Source organism: Typopeltis vanoorti, chromosome 12 (assembly GCF_054136105.1).
Source record: "Typopeltis vanoorti isolate ZY-2024b chromosome 12, IOZ_Tvanoo_1.0, whole genome shotgun sequence".
In the NCBI taxonomy this organism is placed as follows: Eukaryota; Metazoa; Arthropoda; class Arachnida; order Uropygi; family Thelyphonidae; genus Typopeltis; species Typopeltis vanoorti.
The window spans coordinates 127,292,346-127,313,317 of NC_143560.1; the positions used below are offsets into that span (position 1 = coordinate 127,292,346).

The 20,972-nt window shown below is 38.1% G+C and overlaps 1 protein-coding gene across 1 annotated transcript in view; it reads left to right on the forward strand.

The window, feature by feature from the left end:
- Positions 1–20,972, forward strand: part of LOC150101218 (catenin delta-2-like) — a 728,964-nt gene that overhangs the window by 263,971 nt on the left and 444,021 nt on the right. Inside the window, exon 6 of the mRNA XM_090401243.1 lies at positions 17,835–18,009. Coding sequence (XP_090257369.1) covers positions 17,835–18,009 — 175 coding nt within the window. The remainder of the gene's footprint in view (positions 1–17,834; positions 18,010–20,972) is intronic.

Below are 20,972 nucleotides of genomic sequence, written 5' to 3' on the forward strand. Positions count from 1 at the left end.
TTCATTTGATGGAATTTTTCAATTTATGGACTCTTGGGAAAGGACGAGGGGGATCCTTGGAAGCTGAGAATGAATGCTGCTAAGAAGGGGGTGAGGGCTAGATTTTTCACTCATAGGGTGGTGCATGATTGGAATGGATTGCCATTGGATGTTGTGAGTGCAAGCAGTGTGAATGAATTCAAGAATAAGTATGATAGATGGTGCATGTAGAATGTGGCCTCTCTTGATGAGTCACTGACTCCCTGGAGGTCTTTCTTATTATTATTGATAATAATATTATTTAGAGTTTTTATTTGTGGCACTGATGTATATAAGAAAAATGGTAGCCAAGGCTTCCTTGTTCACTGAGTTTAGTATGAAGGGTTTGTATGATGTAGTGTATGTTCTGTGTATTCATTGTGAAGATTTAATGGGTTATGATGTGAAAGCAAGAATGGAGACAGAGTTTGTCATAAATGTTTCGTGTGTGAATGCAAGAAATGCACTCGTACACGAAATGAAGTGATGAATATTAATAAAGTAATGAAAGATAGAAGCTATTCTGCAAATGTGGAAATAGTGATGATAGTGCCTGAAATGAGAGCATAAAAGAAGTGGCTTAAAGTAATGTGGGTGATGAATTAACAGTAAGAAGTGAAATAGCATGCTTATGTGGCATCCTTAACAGGACAAAACAGAAGCTAGAGTGACTGGAAAAATTGTGTGGTATGGCAGGTGGGATAATGCAAAGAAAAATGAATGGGGAAAGTATGAAAGTGTAAGAAACTGGAAATAAGGAGATGGTATTGTATTGTGTTGTATTAAGATTTGATGATAAGAGGTATACTTAATGAAAGCATGTTTCCCAGGGCAAAGATCAAGGATATTAGTGAAGCTGTTAGTTTGTAAAAGGGAGAAACGAAGATTATTGTTATGGCAGGAACAAACAATATGAAAGGGGAGAAATATGCATATGAAAAAGTTGTTGAAGGAAGTGAAAATAAAGCTGGTGAGTCTGTTGCCTTTGTATGATAGGACAGAGTTGAGAAGAAGGGCTATAATTACGAATGCGTTCATTTTTTAGATTCCTCCTGCACAACCTTCTAAAAAAGGTTGTGCAGGAGGAATGGTTTGCAGTGTATAGATGTATGGAGAGAAATGGTGGAAAGACTTATATATGCCTGACGGACTACATTTAAATGGTTTTGGAGTTAAATGTTTGGAGAAAATGTTGTATAGTGAGAGTTTGGGAGTGCAGTAAACCAGGGTAACTAGATATATTTGGGTGGGGGAAGGATGAAATCAAGTATGCATCTGGCCACCCATATGATAAACGAATGTATGTGTACAGAAATGACTTGCCATGCTGAATGTTACTCCATAGGTTTCTGATTCAAATGAATTGGTAATGACATTATATGAAGATCATTGTGGGTACAAGGGGATGTTGAAATGCTTGTACATGAATGCCAAATGGATCAGGAAGAGGAGTTTTTTGGCATTCATCAGTTCGCCTTGACCAAAAATTACAGGCATCAGTGAGACCTGGTTGACAGGAAATTATATAGTTACAGGAATAGAATGTAAAGATGTAAAGAGTATCGTATTTTCAGAGAGGATAGAGGGAATAGGACAAGAGGTGGGGTATTGCTGATTATAACTGAAGAATTTCAACCCACAAAATTCGAAGTTATAAAAGATTTTAAGTTTGTGGGGAGATGGTTCATTTGAGGCTGTCTGGTGTGAGATAAAAGCCAATAGGACAAAATATATTGTTGGTAGCTACTATAGACCATTGTGCTAATCTGCTGATGCCTGCATCAGCAGATTAGCACAATGGGTGCAAGTCAAGCAATTATTATGGGAGATTTCAACTATTGAGACATAGATTGTAGGAAGGAAATGGGACATAGCAAGATGGAAGTGGAATTTATACAGTTGCTAAGGGGTAATTACATGAAACAACATGTCATAGAGGGTGCAGCGGTTTGAGAGTGTTGGATCTGGTAACGGTATCAGAAGATATCCATAACCAAGATAGACTCTGCCTCCAGTTGAGGAGAGTGGCTTGCAGTCTTGCTCTGCGAAGTTGCCAAATGTGGAATTTTCTGTCGAGAAAGAGTTTATGTTGAACTATAAAGCTGGTAATTATGACAGGAGGCATCCCCGAGCAGTGCCATGGCATCCAAAGTCAGGAGGATAAACCAAATGGGGATTAAGTGGATGAGTAGAGATATAAACCAAGAGTTGCTAAAAAAAAAAAAAAAAAAAAAAAAAAAGCCCTGTGGAGGGAATATAAAGAAAAAGTCAATCAATTCATGAGCGTTACAAAGTGTAGGCAAGAAGGGTGAAAAGTATGGTAAGAATGGCCAAATATGATTATGTGAGAAAATTAGCTAAGCAGGTCCAAGTAAATCCAAAACAGTTTTTTTATTTTGTAAGGAGTAAGAGGAAGAATGATTATGGAATAGTTAAGTTGCTGATTCATGACTTAATTTTTTAACAGTATTAACAACACCAAACAATTTAATCAAAAGATGTTTTATTAACTGAAAGCAGTTAATAAAACATCTTTTGATTGAATTGTTTGGTGTTGTTAATACCGTTAAAAAATTAAGTCATGAATAACTTCATTGGGTTTTCAGAAGGATGAAGAGATGTTGGAAAGGGTCCAAAGGAGACTGACTAAGGTAGTTTCTGACCTCTGGAATGTCGAGTATGAGGAAAGATTGAGAAGATGTAATTTGCAGAGTCTGGTGGACAGGAGGAAGAGGGGAGATATGATAGAGACCTACAAGTCGGTAAGGGGTTGTTATAGGATCAATGCTGGAGAAGTTTTACATAGAGTAGTGGGAGATCAGGGGAGAACCAGAGGTCATCCCTGGAAACTGTATAAAGAGGGTGTGAGTAGGGGAGTGAGAGGCAGGTTTTTTTCTTGCAGAGTTGTGAATGATTGGAATGCCTTGCCTGAGAACGTGGTGTCTGCAAAGAGTTTGAATGTGTTTAAAACACAGTATGATGAGCTGTGGGTGTGATAAAAGGACCTCCCAGATGAGTCTTTGACTCCATGAGGTCTTGGGATGGTAATAATAATAATAACTGTCAACACCCAAGCTTATCTGTTAGTTAAGTGAACAACTGAGTGAACAGTTTGCAAAGGTGTATCAGACAGGTGAAGATTTGCAGTTGCTGATGTGAGAATCAAGGTAGATGAACTGGAGGTACTCAGTATACTAGAAAATATCAATGTGAATACAGCAATTTGAGACTGGATGGCATATCAGCCCGTTTACTATGTGAAGGTGCAAGAGAATTGACATTGTCTCTGATGAAGTTATTCAATCTAAGTCTTAGATCAGGAAAGGTTCTAAGGTAGTAGAAAGAGGGTAAGTAGTTCTTACATAAAGGTGTCTCTGTGACAGAAAGTAGCAAACTACAGACCAAGTCATATCAGGGGTGGTTGCTGAAGTATTGGAAAAGTTGGTTAAAATTAAAATCCAACAGTGGGTGGATAGGGATACAATACTCTTATAGTGGGCAGTATGGCTTTCTAAAGATTAGGTTCTGTCTTAGTAATTTATTCACATTTTATAATAAAGTGACAGTAGAATTGATTAAAGGAAATGGTACTATTGGACATCATGATACTATCGGACAATGAAAAAGGCATTTGACTGAATGTCACATGGCAAACTGTTACAAAAGTTGGAGCAAATGGGAATGGACATGAAGCTGGTGGCATGGGTAGAGGTGACTGACAGATGCCTCACATCACTATATGATGGAGCGGAATCTAGGAAATTGAGGGGGGTGACTAGTAGAGCACTTCAGGGTTCTGTACTAGGGCCACTATGTTTTAACTTGTAAATGCCTGTCTGTTGTATAGAGAAAGATTTAAGGGGGCATGAATATTCAGTTGTTTGCTGATGATGCAAAACTGGAGAGGTCAATAGCTGATAAAGCAATGTAGATATGGTGTGGAATGACTTAGGGAAAATGGTGGACAGAGAGTTGAAATTCGGAGGGCATACTGCAAAAGTTGGTACAATAGCTCCAAGGATTACTTGGATGTTGAAAAACATGCTAACAAGTAAAGACAGGGAAGTTGTTATCCCTCCCTCTTTATAAGGCTATGATTCAGCAGCATCTTGACTACTGTGCATAGATTTGGTCACCTGGGTTTCTTGGGGATCAGGAAGTGATAGAAGAGGATTCATAGATTAGTGACTAAGCTGGTTACAGCTCTGTGGGATGCTCCCCTATAAGGATAGGTTGTGAAGGTGTGCGAGTTAAAAAGTTTGATTGGTAGGCAGCAAAGATGGCACATGATATAAACTTATGAGATATTAAAGGGGTTTTATAAAATTGATGCAAAAGAAAATTTTTCACTATATGACAAATAATCAGAGAACTAGAGGTCATCCATGGAAATTGTGTAAGACTGTGGTAGTAGGAGTGTGCGCACCAGTTTTTGCATGGAGAATTGATGAATTGCTGAAATGAGAGAAGAATGGATTGCGGAATTAGTTACAAGTTTCCTGACAGTGATTGAATTTAAGGAGAGGTATGATAGGTTTTTTGTGTAAAATATTTAGTTTGGGTCTTCATGATAAGTATCCAGACTCTATGGAGATACCTTATAATAATAAGACATGGGCTGATATGCTATCTAGTCCCATGGCTGTGTTTGCATTTAGCTTCTGGAATATTGTAAGCACTTTCAATTTACCTACCTCTATTTTCCATCAATTAGTGTTACATCTGGCACTGGAATATCTCCACCTGGATGGTACACATTTGCAACTGAATCACTTGGTAATGCAACTATTTCATTTGCTTCTGTTGCCTATCTACCATCAGCACTCATTAAAGTCATCCTTCCATAATTATTCTTCTTCTTTCATTTGCCACATAATGAAAGAAATGTTTGGAATTTCTTTTGGCCTCATCAACTAGCTTCTTCTCATAATCAGCTTTGGCCTTCCTTACCATAGTAGTCACCCATTTTGTCTATTTCTTTTATTGCTCTTGTGCTTGCTGATTACCTTTTCCTTTATATTGCCTTCACAACCTTTTTTTACTTTTGCTTACTGACTCTTGGTATACACTTGGATACTTCTTTCTTCAAACACCCTTGACCATCTGCCATGCACTACAAACATCACTCCTCTCAAATTCTTATTCCTTGGAATTGCTCTAAGCTGACCCCTCAGTTTGTCATAATCATCTGCTTTGGAGAATTCCCCATATGGGTACCCTGTCTTAACAGAAAATTCTTCGTTTCTGGCATTCTCCCAGGTTACAACCACTTTTTTTTTTTTTTGATCACTTTTCTTCAAGCAGAGGCACTATGATCTGTAGTGGTTGCTGTTAGTTCTCTGATGCTGTGACCAGATCTAGCATGCTTAGGTAATTATCTGTTAGCAGCTGTATAAATTCAATTTCCTTCCCTTCCTGTGACTATTCCTTCTTCTGGTCTATGTTCTCACAGTTGGAGTCCTCCATAATAATTACTTGATCTGCACTCATTGTGTTAATTTGTCAATGCATGCCATTTATATTATTCCTTCATATCTCCAATCTATAGCAGGAACCAATTTTATCCTGTTGGTTTCTAATATCAGATAACCTCGGATTAACCGTTCTCTGTGTCCCTGTCCTCCTGATGTACTTCTGCTCTCATTAGTAAAACTCCCTCCATCTATTCTGTTCTCTCTGAGTATACTATATCCCTTGCATTCTACACTGATGAATTCTGTCATCGTCCATCAACCCAGTCTCACTAATGCCTATAATGTTTGGCTAAGTTCAACTAAAACTTCTCTTCCTTATTCCAAATACTTCTAGTATTAGTATACATAAACTGCATTACCCCATTCATACCCACAACATTCCTTTACACTTTGTGTTAAAAATCTTGGGAACAACATCATTCAATATCATGTAATCATTTTCCTACTTACTTAAGTGTAAGTTGCCTGTGCCTACACTTACCTCCAATCCACCCCCCCCCCCCAACAATTCTAGTTTTCCTTATTCTGCATTTCCAAATTCTCACTGAATGATATTTTCTCAACTCAGAATCCATTCAAATGCAAACCATCTGTCTTAATATAAGTCTTTCTGTCCATCAAACTCGCACAACACATCTACAAACTCTATACCATTCCTCCTGCACAACCTGCACATTGTCTCATTTGCAATCATAACTGTTTTCTCAACTCAGCTGTATCATACTATGGCAGCAGATTTAGGTTTTAGTTTCTTACTCTTCTCTTTCACATCTTCTCATATATGACACTTGTTCCCTGCTAGATCATTAGTACCAGCCAAGATAATCATCTCTTTTTCTTTCACTCTGCCTCTCTATAGCAACACTAACCTCCTTAATCTTGGCCCCAGGAAAACACAATTTCCTCCTGCTCTATTTGAGCAGTCCTTACTATAGAATCACCAGACAAAATTTGATTCATATTCTCTCTCTTTTGCTCTTTCATACTATGCTTTCTTTTTTCTCACATCCACCCCTTTCTCAACCTTTGCATCTTCCCATCTTTTGCTTATATGAAATACCATCCAACAGGTGTTTCTCTAACCATTCTATCCCACATTTTTTCTGTGGAGAACTTCACATAAGCATGTTCTCTCTCTCTCCCTCTCTCTCTTTCTCATTCTCATTATCATCTAGTCATTCTTCACATTTTCTGTCATTTCATTCTTGCTATCATGTATACATCATGCATTCATCCTCACTTACTGCACTTTACTTGCAGCAACAAGCATGCTCACTGGTTTCACTTTCTTACCCAAATCTCACTCCATGAAGCAAATGCACTGCTTGGAAAGAAGTCAGTTTTCATCCCCATAGACAGGTACATGGCACAAGATGCATTGTGCCATGTACCGAGTCACATGTTTGTGGCTGGTATGAATTGGAGGATTATGATGCACCCAAGTCAGTGCAACTGTGTCCAAGTGAAATGGCTGCGAGAAGGGACCTGACAGAGTTTGAAAAGAAGCATTGTGATAGGATGCCATGTTGCAGGCTGGTCTATTCGGCAAATTGTTGACAAATTGGGTCATCCCAGTTCAACAATTGGTGATACCATACTGAGATAGAAGCATAGGGAGTCAATTGAAAGTGCTACTCTGCTACCCACAGTGGACAACTCATCACGCTCCCTGAACATGACCATAGGTTGCAACAAAGGGTAATATGTAAAACCACCATTCGTTGGCCGATAAGTTGAATGTGGAGTTCCGGGCATCAACTGGAGCATGAATCTACACAAAAACATTCAGAACCAAGGCTCACAACTTGGGTTTCCATGGCAAAACCACAATATGTAAGCTCCACTTTTCTCAAACCAACATGCAGCTCATCTTCAGTAGTGCAAGGAACGTGTACAATGGGATGTGGAAGATTGGAAAGCTGTTTTATGGAGCAAAGAATCACACTACATCCTCTACTGAGCAGATGGATAGGTGTGGGTGTGGCAGATGTCTGGTGAACATCTCATACCAGAGTACATAATCCCAACTATGAAATTTGGAGGTGGCAGTGTGATGGTATGGTCCTGTTTTTCCCTGGTTTGACCTTGGACCTCTGTTTGTGATACCACGAACATTGAATTCAGAGAGGTATCTGAACATTTTGGAGAATGTAATGCTTCCTACTTTGTAGCATTTCCAAGAAACTTACCATTGTTTCATTCAGCAAGACAATGCACCATGTCATAAGGCTGCTGCTGTAACTGCATGGTTTGGACATGAACATCACATCACTTGACTGGCATCCACTTATCCCTGATCTCAACCCTATTTGAACTGGAGTGGGATGAACTGGAGCTTCAAATGAGATCAAGGAACATCCACCGCTACAATAGTCTAGGGCCTAATTACATGCCTACAGAAAAAATGGTCCAAAATTCCTTTCTTTCATGCTTACATGGTGATCAGAATACATTATGGAAAATTATGGAGACAACTACTGTGTTAGAGCAAAACTTTAATATGCATACTCTATGGGAGGAGTTATACTGGAGGAATTAGGGGAGACAAGAGATCTGGGGTTGATGATTGATAGAAACCTGAAATTTAGGGGACATATTGCAAAGGTGGTGAAGGTAACACAGAGGATTTCTGCAATTATGAGAAGGACACTGACCTGCAGAGATAAAAGGGTTATCATTCCGTTGTATAAGTCTCTGATCAGACCACACTTAGACTATTGTTCTCAGATTTGGTCTCCAGGATTTGAAGGGGATAAATTAATTGTGGAAAGGGTACAAAGACGGATGACAAAGATGGTTTCAGGACTGTACAATTTTGGTTATGAGGATCGGCTGAGGGAATGTGGACTGCAGAGTTTGGTGGATAGAAGGAGAGGTGATATGATTGAGACTTTTAAACTGTTGAGAGGTGTTACAGGGTTGATACTGGGGAGTTCTTTCACTTGGTTGAACAGCAGGAAGGAATGATGACAAGAGGCCATCCCTGGAAGTTACGAAAGGAAACTGTGAGCAAGAGGGTGAGGAGTGGTTTCTTTGCATGGAGGGTGGTTGAACCGTGGAATGCATTGCCTGATGGAGTGGTGAGAGTGAGAACGGTCAATGAGTTTAAGGAGTGGTATGATAGACTTTGTGTTTCTTAGGGGCTGGACCTCCTCTCGATGAGTCTTGACAGACTTTATGTTCTTAGGAAGGACCTCCCACAATGAGTCTTTTGACTCCATGGAGGCCTGAATAATAATAAATAAACCAAAATAAACACTCTACGTTTTGACCTTCGTATCAATGTCATCATCTGGAGCATACACATATATACAGAGAAACAAGCTGCACTACAATCTACATGGTTTGCTAAAGTTACTGACCAACTGTTACAACAATTATTGGCCTGACCTCTGGTGAAAAAAAAACCTTTACTACATCAAAGCTAGAGTCCTGTTATTATCTATTAGGTTACAAAATTAAATTGGGCTGGAGAGAGACATGTTTATATATATATATATATAAAACTATGTGATGTGCAGTAGATGCAATAAACTCTAAGGATCCTCTCCTCCCATTGTCACATCCTGGAGTTTATTGCATCTACTGCACTTTTAACTTGCCTTATATTGGTGAAACTGGACATACAATCCCTATACTTAAAAAAGAATATAAAAGACACATTAAATATAACAATTTTTGGTGAAGCAGGCCTCTCAGATCATGCTCTCAACACCCTACCCCAAATTGATCCCTACTTTGGTATATATATATATATATATATATATATATATATATGTGTATATATATATGTGTGTGTGTGTGTGTGTGTGTGTGTTAAAGATACCAAGCTAAACATATTGCTCTCCATCCCAATTTAATTTTGTAACCTAATAGATAATGATAATAATAAGCCTCTAGCTTTGATGTAAAGGTTTTTTTTTTTTTTTTTTTTTTTCACCAGAGGTCAGGCCAATAATTGTTGCAACAGTTGGTCAGTAACTTTAGCAAACCATGTAGATTGTAGTGCAGCTTGTTTCTCTGTATATATGTGTATGCTCCAAAAGATGACCTTGATATGAAGGGCAAAATGTTGAGTGTTCATTTTGGTTTATATTAAACTAAAGTTTTGCTCTAACACGGTAGTTGTCCACATAATTTTCCATAATGTGGTCCAAAAATTCCAACTGATTGCTATTGTACACTTGTGGAAAGTATGTCCTTTAGGATTGCTGCAGTCATTGCAGCAAATGGAGGGCCTACGTTTTATTAACCACTTTACCGTCCATTATGGATCAAATACGCATCCTCATAAGCTTCGTATCCATCACATATTTGAATGTAATATCAAACGTGGTTAAGGTGGGTGCCATGGTTGTTTGTTACTCGTACTATGGTGTCTGTCGATTTCTTTCCAAGCAGAGTACATCTTGCACATGCTGCAGCAAGCAAAAGCATGCATATTGAAATTGCCAGCTGTCGTTCTGTGCATTGGTGTCATGATTGTGCAGTACAGTATACTTATAACAGAACTAATAGCCTTTAACCAGCACATAAATAAACAATTGACTGTTACAAGAAAACAAACACTCATAAAAAGTATTTCTGAAAAATTAAATCAATTATGGCTAATTATTTTCTAAAATAATTTATCTTTCAGCTTCTTAAAACTCAACATATAAGTCCTTATATTCTCTACTGAACTCTGTTAATAAAGCATAATTATATTCAACACAGGCATTTTAAAAACACACTCCTTGACGGTACACATTAAGAAATTGATGATAATGATGCATTTTAAAATAGTGAGAAAAGAATTTCTGCAATATTTTCATCACAGTAAAGGAACCAGAATAAAATATCCTGTTCCGTTGCACTGATTTGAAAAAATAAAAGATGCCAAATATTGTTAACTGCAGTAAATAAATTTATTGATAAGATTGATCTCATATCATATTTAGAAATAGATTAATCCACATGATATTCATTTTTATATCTCTTATAAACAACAAAATAAATAATATATAAAGCAAAATGTTAAAATATTGAAAAGTTTCTGATACAGTAAATTCTGAGTGAAGCAGTAAACAAGGTATAAAGAATAAAATGTACAGATTTATAAATTTTGCAAAATAACATAAATGAATTAAAATCATTCCACTTTGTATTCTTATAACATGTGGATGTGCATGGGAAATATAATAATAAAAATAATAAGCTAACATCTTTTTATTCACTTATAGGGAGTAGGGCAAGGCCTTTTAACCCTCTCTACCTTTTGGAGACTGAGTGGGCAGTTCAATCTCTATTGGCAGCCAATCCAATCAGAGATAGCTGGCCTGTGACTATCGCTAATTATAAGCTGCTACTGAAGAAGAGACTGGCAAACAAGGGCTGCCATCTCTTGGTACCTAACTCTAACAGGATATGTTACTGTCTGAATTAATGTGGGTTCTATGGTCAATTTTCTTGAGTTTATGGGATGATAAACCCACTTGCCCATGCCAGAGATCAACTAACTTTGGAACCAACCAGTCGAAGATAGGCTTAGAAAAAGTTCCTCCTGTCTGAGACTAGACTTGAACTGAAGTCTATCTTTGGGTGGCCTAGCGCAGAAGATGCAAGTGCCACTTCCACTTACATCTTCTGTTCATTAATTGTTAATTCATTAATTCTTCTAAAATTGTCATTAAGGAATTAATATCAGAGGTAGAATAATTAAATGATAAAAAACAGAAAGCTGCTCATGTTTTTATCCTTGAAAAATCATAGGGCGGTTTATTTATTTATTTCATCTGCTGTTGGCCAGTAGAAAAGGCAATATAGTAGAAAAAGAAACTGTATATTGTATTTTAAGCCAGCTCTTATAGTATGCTTGATTCTCATCTTGGATATGCTTGGCATGTTCTTTCTTTGAGAACCAAGGTTTAGATGATGGATGAGAATTTAAAGAGGAATAGAGAGTGAAGGTTGTCCTATCCATAAAATTTTTCAGGGATGCATTAATTGCAGATAATTAATATCGAAGATTGAGGTCAATAATATAAATGATACTGAAGAATAAAACTTACAAATTTATAAAATAACTTGAAATTAATTAAAATCCTTTCACTTCCCATTCTTATAACATATGGATATGCATGGGAGAAGAAATCATTGTCAGGTTGTGATGTGATTTGCTAGACAATTATACAATTTGTGTACAGTATGTGTATAAGGATCATTATTGAGGAAGAGATTATCATTGATTGGAAAGTGGTTGGAATTGTTTGTTAATCTGTTGAGATGTCAAGAAATTTGGGAGAAATCATTGGCTGATAGCGAATATCTCCGTATCTGTAGTTGTTGATAACTGAGTTGCAGAGAGCTTCCAGTTGAAATCCATCCTTAACTCAGTTGGTATCATTGATGCTGTTTGGTTGGAAAGATCTGAATTCAAATCCCACCTAGGATAACTTTATAAAGAGTCTTTAAACTGAAGGTGAGTTAGCTAGTTTTGAGAGGAAGGGGAAGAGTTTTTCCTCTCAGAAACTTTGCTTTTTATCCCACAAAACATACAAACTGGCTAGAAGAACACACACACACACACACACACACACACACACACACACACACACACACACACACACACACACACACACACACACACACACACACACACAAATTAACAGACACTACTCTTATTATAGTGCTTTATACTCAACACAGAGCAACTAAGGATATGTACCGTATTTATTATTCTGGATGTGGCCTTCAGATAAATCTTTTTTTTTTTTTTTTTTAAGCATCTCTCAGATTACATAAGGTTGGACAGCCCTGATCTAGCTTGTTCTATTTTCTGGAGCTGTGCCATCATGTAATACATGGCTTGTAATCTATTTATCCAAAAATGTTAAAAAAAAATGTTAAAAAATCAGGAAAAAAGAAAAAGAGCGATTTGACAACCGTAACGGATGTTAAAAGGGACGAAAGTGAGGCGGAAAGAAACGAAATTGAGAGAACGAATGAAAGTAGAAATGGCGTGGTGCAGAAATCGCAAGTAAAAAAAAATCGAAAGAATGAATGATTGCGAAAAAAGAATGACTGATGGCGAAAGTTGGACGCATGTTGGAACGAAAGTACTGAACCAAAGAAAGATGAATGACAGTAAAAGTGAGAAGAATGATAGCGAAAGTTGGACGCATGTTAGTCCGGAAGTACGGAAACAAAGAAAGATATGTGAGAGTGAAAGTGAGAAGAATGACAGTGAAAGTTGGACGTATGTTGGACCGAAAGTACGGAAACAAAGAAGGATGAATGAGAGGGAAAGTGAGAAGAGAGGGTCGAGAGTTAGAAAGTTAGAAAGATTTAATGATAGAGTGAATGTGTCGCGAGGTTCAGAAGGTGAATTGGATTGGATGAAGCAAGAAATGAAATGGATGCGGAATGAAATTAAGAGAATGCAGGTCAAAACTATTAAAATAAATCATGATGGCATGAAAGAGTTAACAAAAGATGAGCGAGTGGCATTGTATGGTGACTCCATTATTAAAGGTGTGCTAGAGGATAAAATGCACAAGGTATGTTTTCCAGGCGGTAAAATGAGTAGAGTGATTGAGGCATTGAATATGAGGCGGGAACGAGCAAAAGAGTTAATTGTATTAATTGGTACGAATGATTTGAGAGAGAACAAGGAGCATGTCAGAATGAATGTCAGGAGACTGCTTGGAAAGATAAAGGAGAATAGTGTGACAGGAAGGGTGGTCAGTGTGTTGCCTAGGTATGATTGTGGTGAAATGAGGCGGAGAGCAAGGATTATGAATGATATTCTGGCTGAAATGTGTGAGGAGATGGGAGTACAGTTTGTTAATGTGTGGAATGAGTTTGAGGGACGAAGTGAGCTGTATGGGAGCGATGGACTGCATCTGAGTGGTTATGGTGTGAGTCGCTTGGAGAGACTGCTGCTGGAAGGTAGAGAAGTGAATAGAGAGAATGAATCAGATCGAGAGGGGAGTGATGTGGAAGAGCAGGAGAGTAAGACAGGAGAGATTGAAGGAGTGGAAATGAATGTGGAAGTGAGTGGTATGAGTATAGATAATGAGAGAATGGGTGTGCAAGAGGAACAGGGAAACGGGGAGGCTCAGGGTGGACAGGGATACACAGCGTGAGAAAGGTGGATGCTCCAAGAGGAGGTGAGAGAATGTGTAGGCAGGAAAGTAATGGGATGATCAGGGATCAAAAGGAAACAGATGGAATTGCAAAGGGTTCTAAAATGAAGAAGCAGAAAGGGAAATGGCCCCAGTCCAGCATGGAGAGATCACATCGAGTGAGTGGTATCAGTGGAACTAGCTGTAGATCCAGAAATGAGTTGTTGTGTTTGTATACCAATGCTAGAAGTATAAGAAACAAGGCGGATGAAATGGTTGCACTAATTGCGTCTGTGCACCCAGAGATTGTCGGAATAAGTGAGACATGGTTAGATGAGGATGACATCCTGACAGGAATAGAGATGGAAAGGTATGATGTGTTTCGTGAGGATAGAAGGGGTAAAAAGGGAGGGGGAGTGCTATTGATGATAGAGAAAGAGTTATGTCCATACAAGGTAGAGATGCAAGGGGGAAATGGGGCCAGTGGTTTTGAGGCAGTATGGTGTGAGATAGAGGTGAATAGATTCAAATACTTGGTGGGATGTTGTTATAGACCTGGTAATGTGGATGGTGGTGATAGTGAAATGTATAGTCAAATAAGCCAAGCAAATAAGAAAAGGATGATCATTATGGGTGATTTTAATTATGGCAATATAGATTGGAATGAAGAGATAGCAACTGGAAGTAAAGAAAATGAGTTTCTTGAGTTTTTGAGGGATAACTACCTCAGACAGTATGTAACAGAGGGCACAAGAGGATTAAGGGTCTTGGATTTGGTCATCTCATCGGAGGATGTAATTATCAATGAGGTATCAAATCATCCACCAATTGGCGAAAGTGACCATGAGGTGATTACTTGGGTGGTTGCCAGCAGTGCAAGGACCCCTGTGAAAAAAGGGTATATGTGGAACTACAAGGGGGGTGATTATGAAGAGCTCAGGAGACAGCTTGCAGATGTAGCATGGAATGAGGAGTTAGCTGGAAAAGAGATCAATGCAGCTTGGGGGATTTTCAAAAAATATTTAGTGGATGCAATGTCTAAATGTATACCACGGGTGAGAAGGTTAAATAAGTTAGGTGTGAGATGGATGAATAAAGAGATTAAGCATGCAATACAGAGAAAAAGGGCATTGTGGAGGCAGCATAAGAGAAGTGGAAGTAACCAATTTCATGAGTTCTACAAAGACCAGGCAAGGAGAGTGACTTGGTTGGTGAGAGTAGCTAAAGAGAGGTATGAACAGCAGTTAGCTAATGAAGCTAAAAAGAATCCTAGGGAGTTCTTTCGATATGTAGCCAGCAAAAGAAAGAATGATTATGGAAGGATGACATTGATTGGAGGAAATGGTATAAAGACAGCTGTTGCAGAATGTGTGGTGGAGATACTTAATGAGCAGTTCATAAAGATCTTTCAATCTTGTGAATGTGACTTCATGGAGAGATTAAGAGCAGTTGATGATGGGGAGGAGAGACTGACTGTAAGTGAGCAAGAGGTGTTTGGGGAGTTGAGTAAACTAGATGTAAATAAGGCTGTGGGACTTGATAATATATCACCGCGTATTCTGAAGGAATGTGCCAGAGAGTTGACACCTGCCTTGACATATTTTTTTAATACGAGTCTTGCACTTGGTCAAGTCCCTAAAGAGTGGAAGGAGGGCAAGATTGTGCCACTTCATAAAGGAGGTGATCGAACTCAAGCATCAAACTATAGGCCTATCTGTGTGTCAGCTGTTGTGGTTAAGTTGTTGGAGAAGCTTGTGAGAACTAGGATCCAGAGTTGGGTTGACAACAATGGTATAATCTTTGATGGACAGCATGGATTTGCTAAAGGGAGGTCGTGTTTTAGTAATCTACTTACTTATTACAATAAAGTGACTGCTTCCTTGGACAGAGGAGAAGGATACACAATAATATACTTGGATTTCGCAAAAGCTTTTGATAGAGTGCCTCATGATAAGTTGACAGTCAAACTAGAGCAGATGGGGTTGGATATTAGATTAGTGCATTGGATTGGAGACTGGCTATCTGATAGGTATCAACAAGTTGTGTATGGGGGTGCAATATCCAGGAAAAGGAAAGTCACTAGTGGAGTGCCTCAGGGATCTGTTTTAGGGCCATTACTATTTAACTTGTATATTAATGATATTGGCGAAGATTTGGATGGAGATATTCAGTTGTTTGCAGATGATGCAAAGTTGGGACGAACCATAAAGAGTAGTGAAGATGTTGTGGCCTTGCAAGAAGACTTGAATAAATTGAGTGATTGGGCAAGCAAATGGGGATGTGAGTTCAATGTTGCAAAATGTAAGGTTTTAAAATTTGGAAAACAAAGATGGGATGCAGAATTTATGCTTGGTGAAAATATATTGTTGGAAGTAGAGGAAATAAGAGATCTGGGAGTGATAGTGGATAAGGATCTAAAATTTAGGGGTCACATCGCCAAAATTGTGAAGACAACACAAAGACTTCTGGGAATGATGAGGAGGACACTGACATGTAGAAGTAGGGAGATTCTTGTTCCATTGTATAAGGCTTTGATTAGGCCACACATGGACTATTGTGCCCAGATTTGGTCACCTGGTTTTCAGAAGGATGAAGAGATGTTGGAAAGGGTCCAAAGGCGACTGACTAAGGTAGTTTCTGACCTCTGGAATGTCGAGTATGAGGAAAGATTGAAAAGATGTAATTTGCAGAGACTAGTGGAGAGAAGGAAGAGGGGAGATATGATAGAGACCTACAAGTTGGTAAGGGGTTGCTATAGGATCAATGGTGGAGAAGTTCTACAGCGAATAGTGGGAGATCAGGGGAGAACCAGAGGTCATCCCTGGAAACTGTATAAAGAGGGTGTGAGTAGGGGAGTGAGAGGCAGGTTTTTTTCGTGCAGAGTTGTGAATGATTGGAATGCCTTGCCTGAGAGTGTGGTGTCTGCAGGGAGTTTGAATGTGTTTAAGACCCGGTATGATGAGATGTGTGTGTAAGATAAAAGGACCTCCTAGATGAGTCTTTGACTCCATGAGGTCTTGTTTAATAATAATAATAATAATAATAATAATAATGGCTTGTAATCTATTTATCCAAAAATGCATAGCTTTACATTTCTCAATTAAACTGATACCCATTAACTTTTTCCCATACTGGCAGCCTATTTAAATCACCTGCAAGCTCTCCACATCACCTTGATTAACTATTACTGTAACTAATTTCACATCATTAGCAAACAACTGAATATTTCCTTTCAGGTTATTTCCTATATCATGTCTGCAATTCCAGACAACAAGAACGGAGTTGTGAACATAAATCTCCAATTAAGATTAAGAGAAATTGGATTAGAGAATGCCAGATAGTTCAGAATTATTGCTAACATTTGGACAGCAGTAGAGGCAACAAAAATATTTGAAAAAGAGGGAGAGAGGAAAGATGACATTAAGGGTATAATATTTGCTACAAATGTCGCTTTTTATTTTAGATGGAATGAAACGGAAGCTGACGTTCTTAGGTATGAAGTTAGATTGTGAATCGATGTTAATAAGCAGCTTTCAGAGGAAAGTAGGAAAGCATGAGGGAAACTAATCGAGTTCCACTATTTTTCATAATCTGGAACCCCCACTCTAGATCAAACACAGAACTTTTTCAAACCACTTCAGGCCTCCAATAAGTGGGGCAGTGGTCTCACACTGGGAAGTGAAATTCATCTTCCACTAAAGACAATTTCAAACATCAATGTTCACTAGAGATTCAAACTAACTGCCTGTTGTTTGAGAATGAATATGCTACTCACCTGGCCAACCAGACTTCTGGTTCTCTCTTATAATATATAAAGATATTTTTAATAAAGAAATTCATGACTGAGAGTTGTGTGCTGTAGGGACAGTGTCATATCAGTAAGGTATAAACTATTTATAAATTCAGTTATCTTTCATGCTTTATTGGTTGGTAATTTTCTGGCGGTTTGTAACTCATATTATTTATGAAAACAAATTACTTCAACTCTGCATGGATTTTGCAGGTTAATAGCAGAAACAAAAACAAGTTTGAGCATTTCTTGTACAGTGTTTTAGCTGGTTTGCACCACTATAAACAAAATATGTAATTTAGATATCACTATATCATACGAATGAAACTTATTTGATACTGTATAAACAGTATAAGTGATAGAAATCCTGATTGATCATAATATCTTGATATGATATTAGATTTTACGACTAAGTTCTCATAGCTTATAGACGTATATTTTTCGTAGATGAAACCAACTCCACCTCCAAAGTTAATTCCAAGACATATACCACCAGATGGGCAAACTGATTATTCTCCTTATACTGGAGGACCACTGCCACCATCATCTACAGCCAATTTTGTTGCATATACTTATGCCCCTGTTGGAGATGGGTCAAACGATTATGTGGCATATGATTCAGGTATTTTGCTAGTATAATATTCCTCCATTCTATATTCAGTGTGTGTCTTTGTTATAAATATTCAAAAACTGAGTACTTATTCTATTTATTTAAAATGTTGGGTGGCCATTGCATTACTACAAGCTCACAGCTGCAATGGTAGATAACTTGAATCATAAAGAACACAAACATCTGTCTCCAAGTAATACATTCTTACAGAATGCAGAACACCTTATCACCTCAGGAGAAGTAAGGTATAATACTGAAAGCAGACAAGAGAAGTGCTGCAGTTATCCATTATGTCACCAAAGAAATCCTATTAATAGTCCCCCCCCCCTTCCTTATCCACAGATTAGTTTTCCGTGATTTCGGTTACCTGCAGTCAACCCTGGTCCAAAAATATTAAATGGAAAATTCCAGAAATAAACGATTCATAAGTTTTAAATTGTGTGCCGTTCTGAGTAGCATGATGAAATCTTGTCCTGCTCAGGACATGAATCATCCCTTTGTCTGACATATCCACGCTGTATACTCTACCTGCCCATTAGTCACTTAGTAGCTGTCTTGGTTATTAGATCGATTGTTGTGGTATTATAACTCAAGATCTCCTCTCATCATCTGTATTTATTTAGTGTCATGTGGTGGTGGTGGTTTCCCTATCAGTTATTTCTGACCCTGGGTGACTTTGTAGGCATTACCCACAAAGTGTTCCTGATGAGATTCTCAGGATAGTTCACCATCTTTTCCCAACCCCACCAATTTTATCCAGACTTGGGACTAGCAGATGGCTGGGATGTATTCATGACTGAAATCCATGTGTGTTCACGGGGCCGGTTTGCATGTTCTGGGGACAAAAAAACCAAGTTTCCAGGTGAAAAAAACTCCTACCTCCATATGAAATCGGCTAACTCATCTTTCGTCAAAAGAGACCAGATAAAGGTTCCTCACGTCATGGATGGGAATTGAATCCAGGTCATTCTGTCCAAAGGGCTTCGTTTATACTGCTGAGCTACGTAGGCTCATCTAGTGTCATATCATCTATAATAGTTGTCCTTTAAGCACTGTTCTGTGAATTCCTTACAACTCTTGAAACATGTCCCTGAACCTTCTTTCAGTTATTATCTTCAAATATTGTCCACCTGTAGCACATTTTCATTGGCATTGTATATAGTATTGCTCTTAGCAAATTAAAGTGAATCCCATTTATATGTCTAGGACACTGGAGTATTTACATCCTCATGAAGGATCTAAACTTAGTATCATTTCTTATAACTTTCCCAACCTTCAATTCCTCAACCACTTCTCTGATAACATTCATTGATAACAATAAATTTTTTGACAATATCAGGACAGCATAATTCTGATGAAATGAATATGATGTTTGATCCATTGTTCACTCCTTACTTTCCTGGTGCATCCTACTAAATCCAACAAGAATTTTGAATTTAGCTAAGCAGGTTGTGTTCATTTAAACGACATTATCAAATATAGTGTCAACCAAGGCTTTGATTGGTTAAACAGTATCCTTATATGGTTGGCTGGGATTCATGACAAACTCAAATGTACTTGAAAACTTGGATAATATTGAAGATAAGCATTTCTGTAGCTTCTAGAACTCTGGTCTGCTGAAATTAAAGGGCAAAGATTAATCCTTTGGTTATAAAGACCTGGATTCAAATCTAATCTGTAATGAAAATAACCTTTATAAGGTCTTTTATAAGGGCTTTATAAGAACTTTTATAAGTTGATCATTCTCATACAGAACTGGCTGTGATTTTCCTTCCAGAAATTATTTTTATTCTATGAAACAGACTGACTGAAGAATATTTACAGTTACTATCCCAATATCCTTTTCTGAATAGTCTACAATATTAATTTAGTTTTTATGAAGTCTAGTTACCTTGGCTTCCTATAGATGTTACATGCTGGTCACAATTTCTTAAATGGATACTTGATGGGGGTCATGGCAAAATTGTGACCTTGATTTGAGAGTGTTGACTAGGCCTTCTGTAAGTGGTTGGATATATGTGTGGATATATCCACAGAACCACAGATCCACCAGAATCCTCAACTTTGCTCTTCTGGAGATAGATCCATCCCTTTTAGATTTTAGTGACAAGTCTCTGACCATTTTGTAGCCATACCTAACTTTCTTCCGAACAGCAATTCTTCACATTAATGATGGATTCCATGTACATGAATTTGCTGACGTCCTCAGTTATTTCTCAGCAGCTTCTCTATTTTTCAGGAGTAGAGTCCAGAAGAAGGCATGTAACTAGTGGTATTCTGCAGAGCTATGTTCTTGGGCCATTACTGTTTATTTTGTACATTAATGATGTAGGAAAGGATCTGAGAGGAACTATTCAGTTGTTTGCTGATGATGCAAAGTGGGTAGAGCAATAGTTAATACAGATGATGTTAAAATTTTGCAGGATGATTTGGATATACTGGCAGGCTGGGCAAAGGAAAATCAATATCAGTTTAATGTGGCAAAGTCTATGGTTATGCATTTTGGGGTGAAAAGATTACCAGCTGTATACCACATTGATGAAACTGTACTCCAAGAAATTGATGAGAGTGTTATTGGATAGGGAGTTAAAGTTTAGAGGGTACATAGCAAAAGTGGCTAAAGCAGTTCATCAGATTATTGATTACTGAAGAACATTTTGACAAGCAGAGACAGGCAGGTTATTATTCTTCATTATTGGGCCTAGATTGAGCCTGTCTGGAGATCTGGTCACCAGGGTTTTTTGGCAATGAGGAAGAGCTGGAGAGGTTCCAGAGGTGAGTGACAGAGATTGTAGTAGGTCTTTTTAATGAACCTTATGAGAATAGGTTGAAGATTTGTGGGTTACAGAAGCTGGTTGACAGGCAGAAAAGGGGTGATATGATTGAGACATACAAATTACTGAAGGGTTTTTACAAGATTAATTCAGAGGGAAAATTTTCAGAACAGGTCTGATGGTAGGAGAACTAGGGACCAT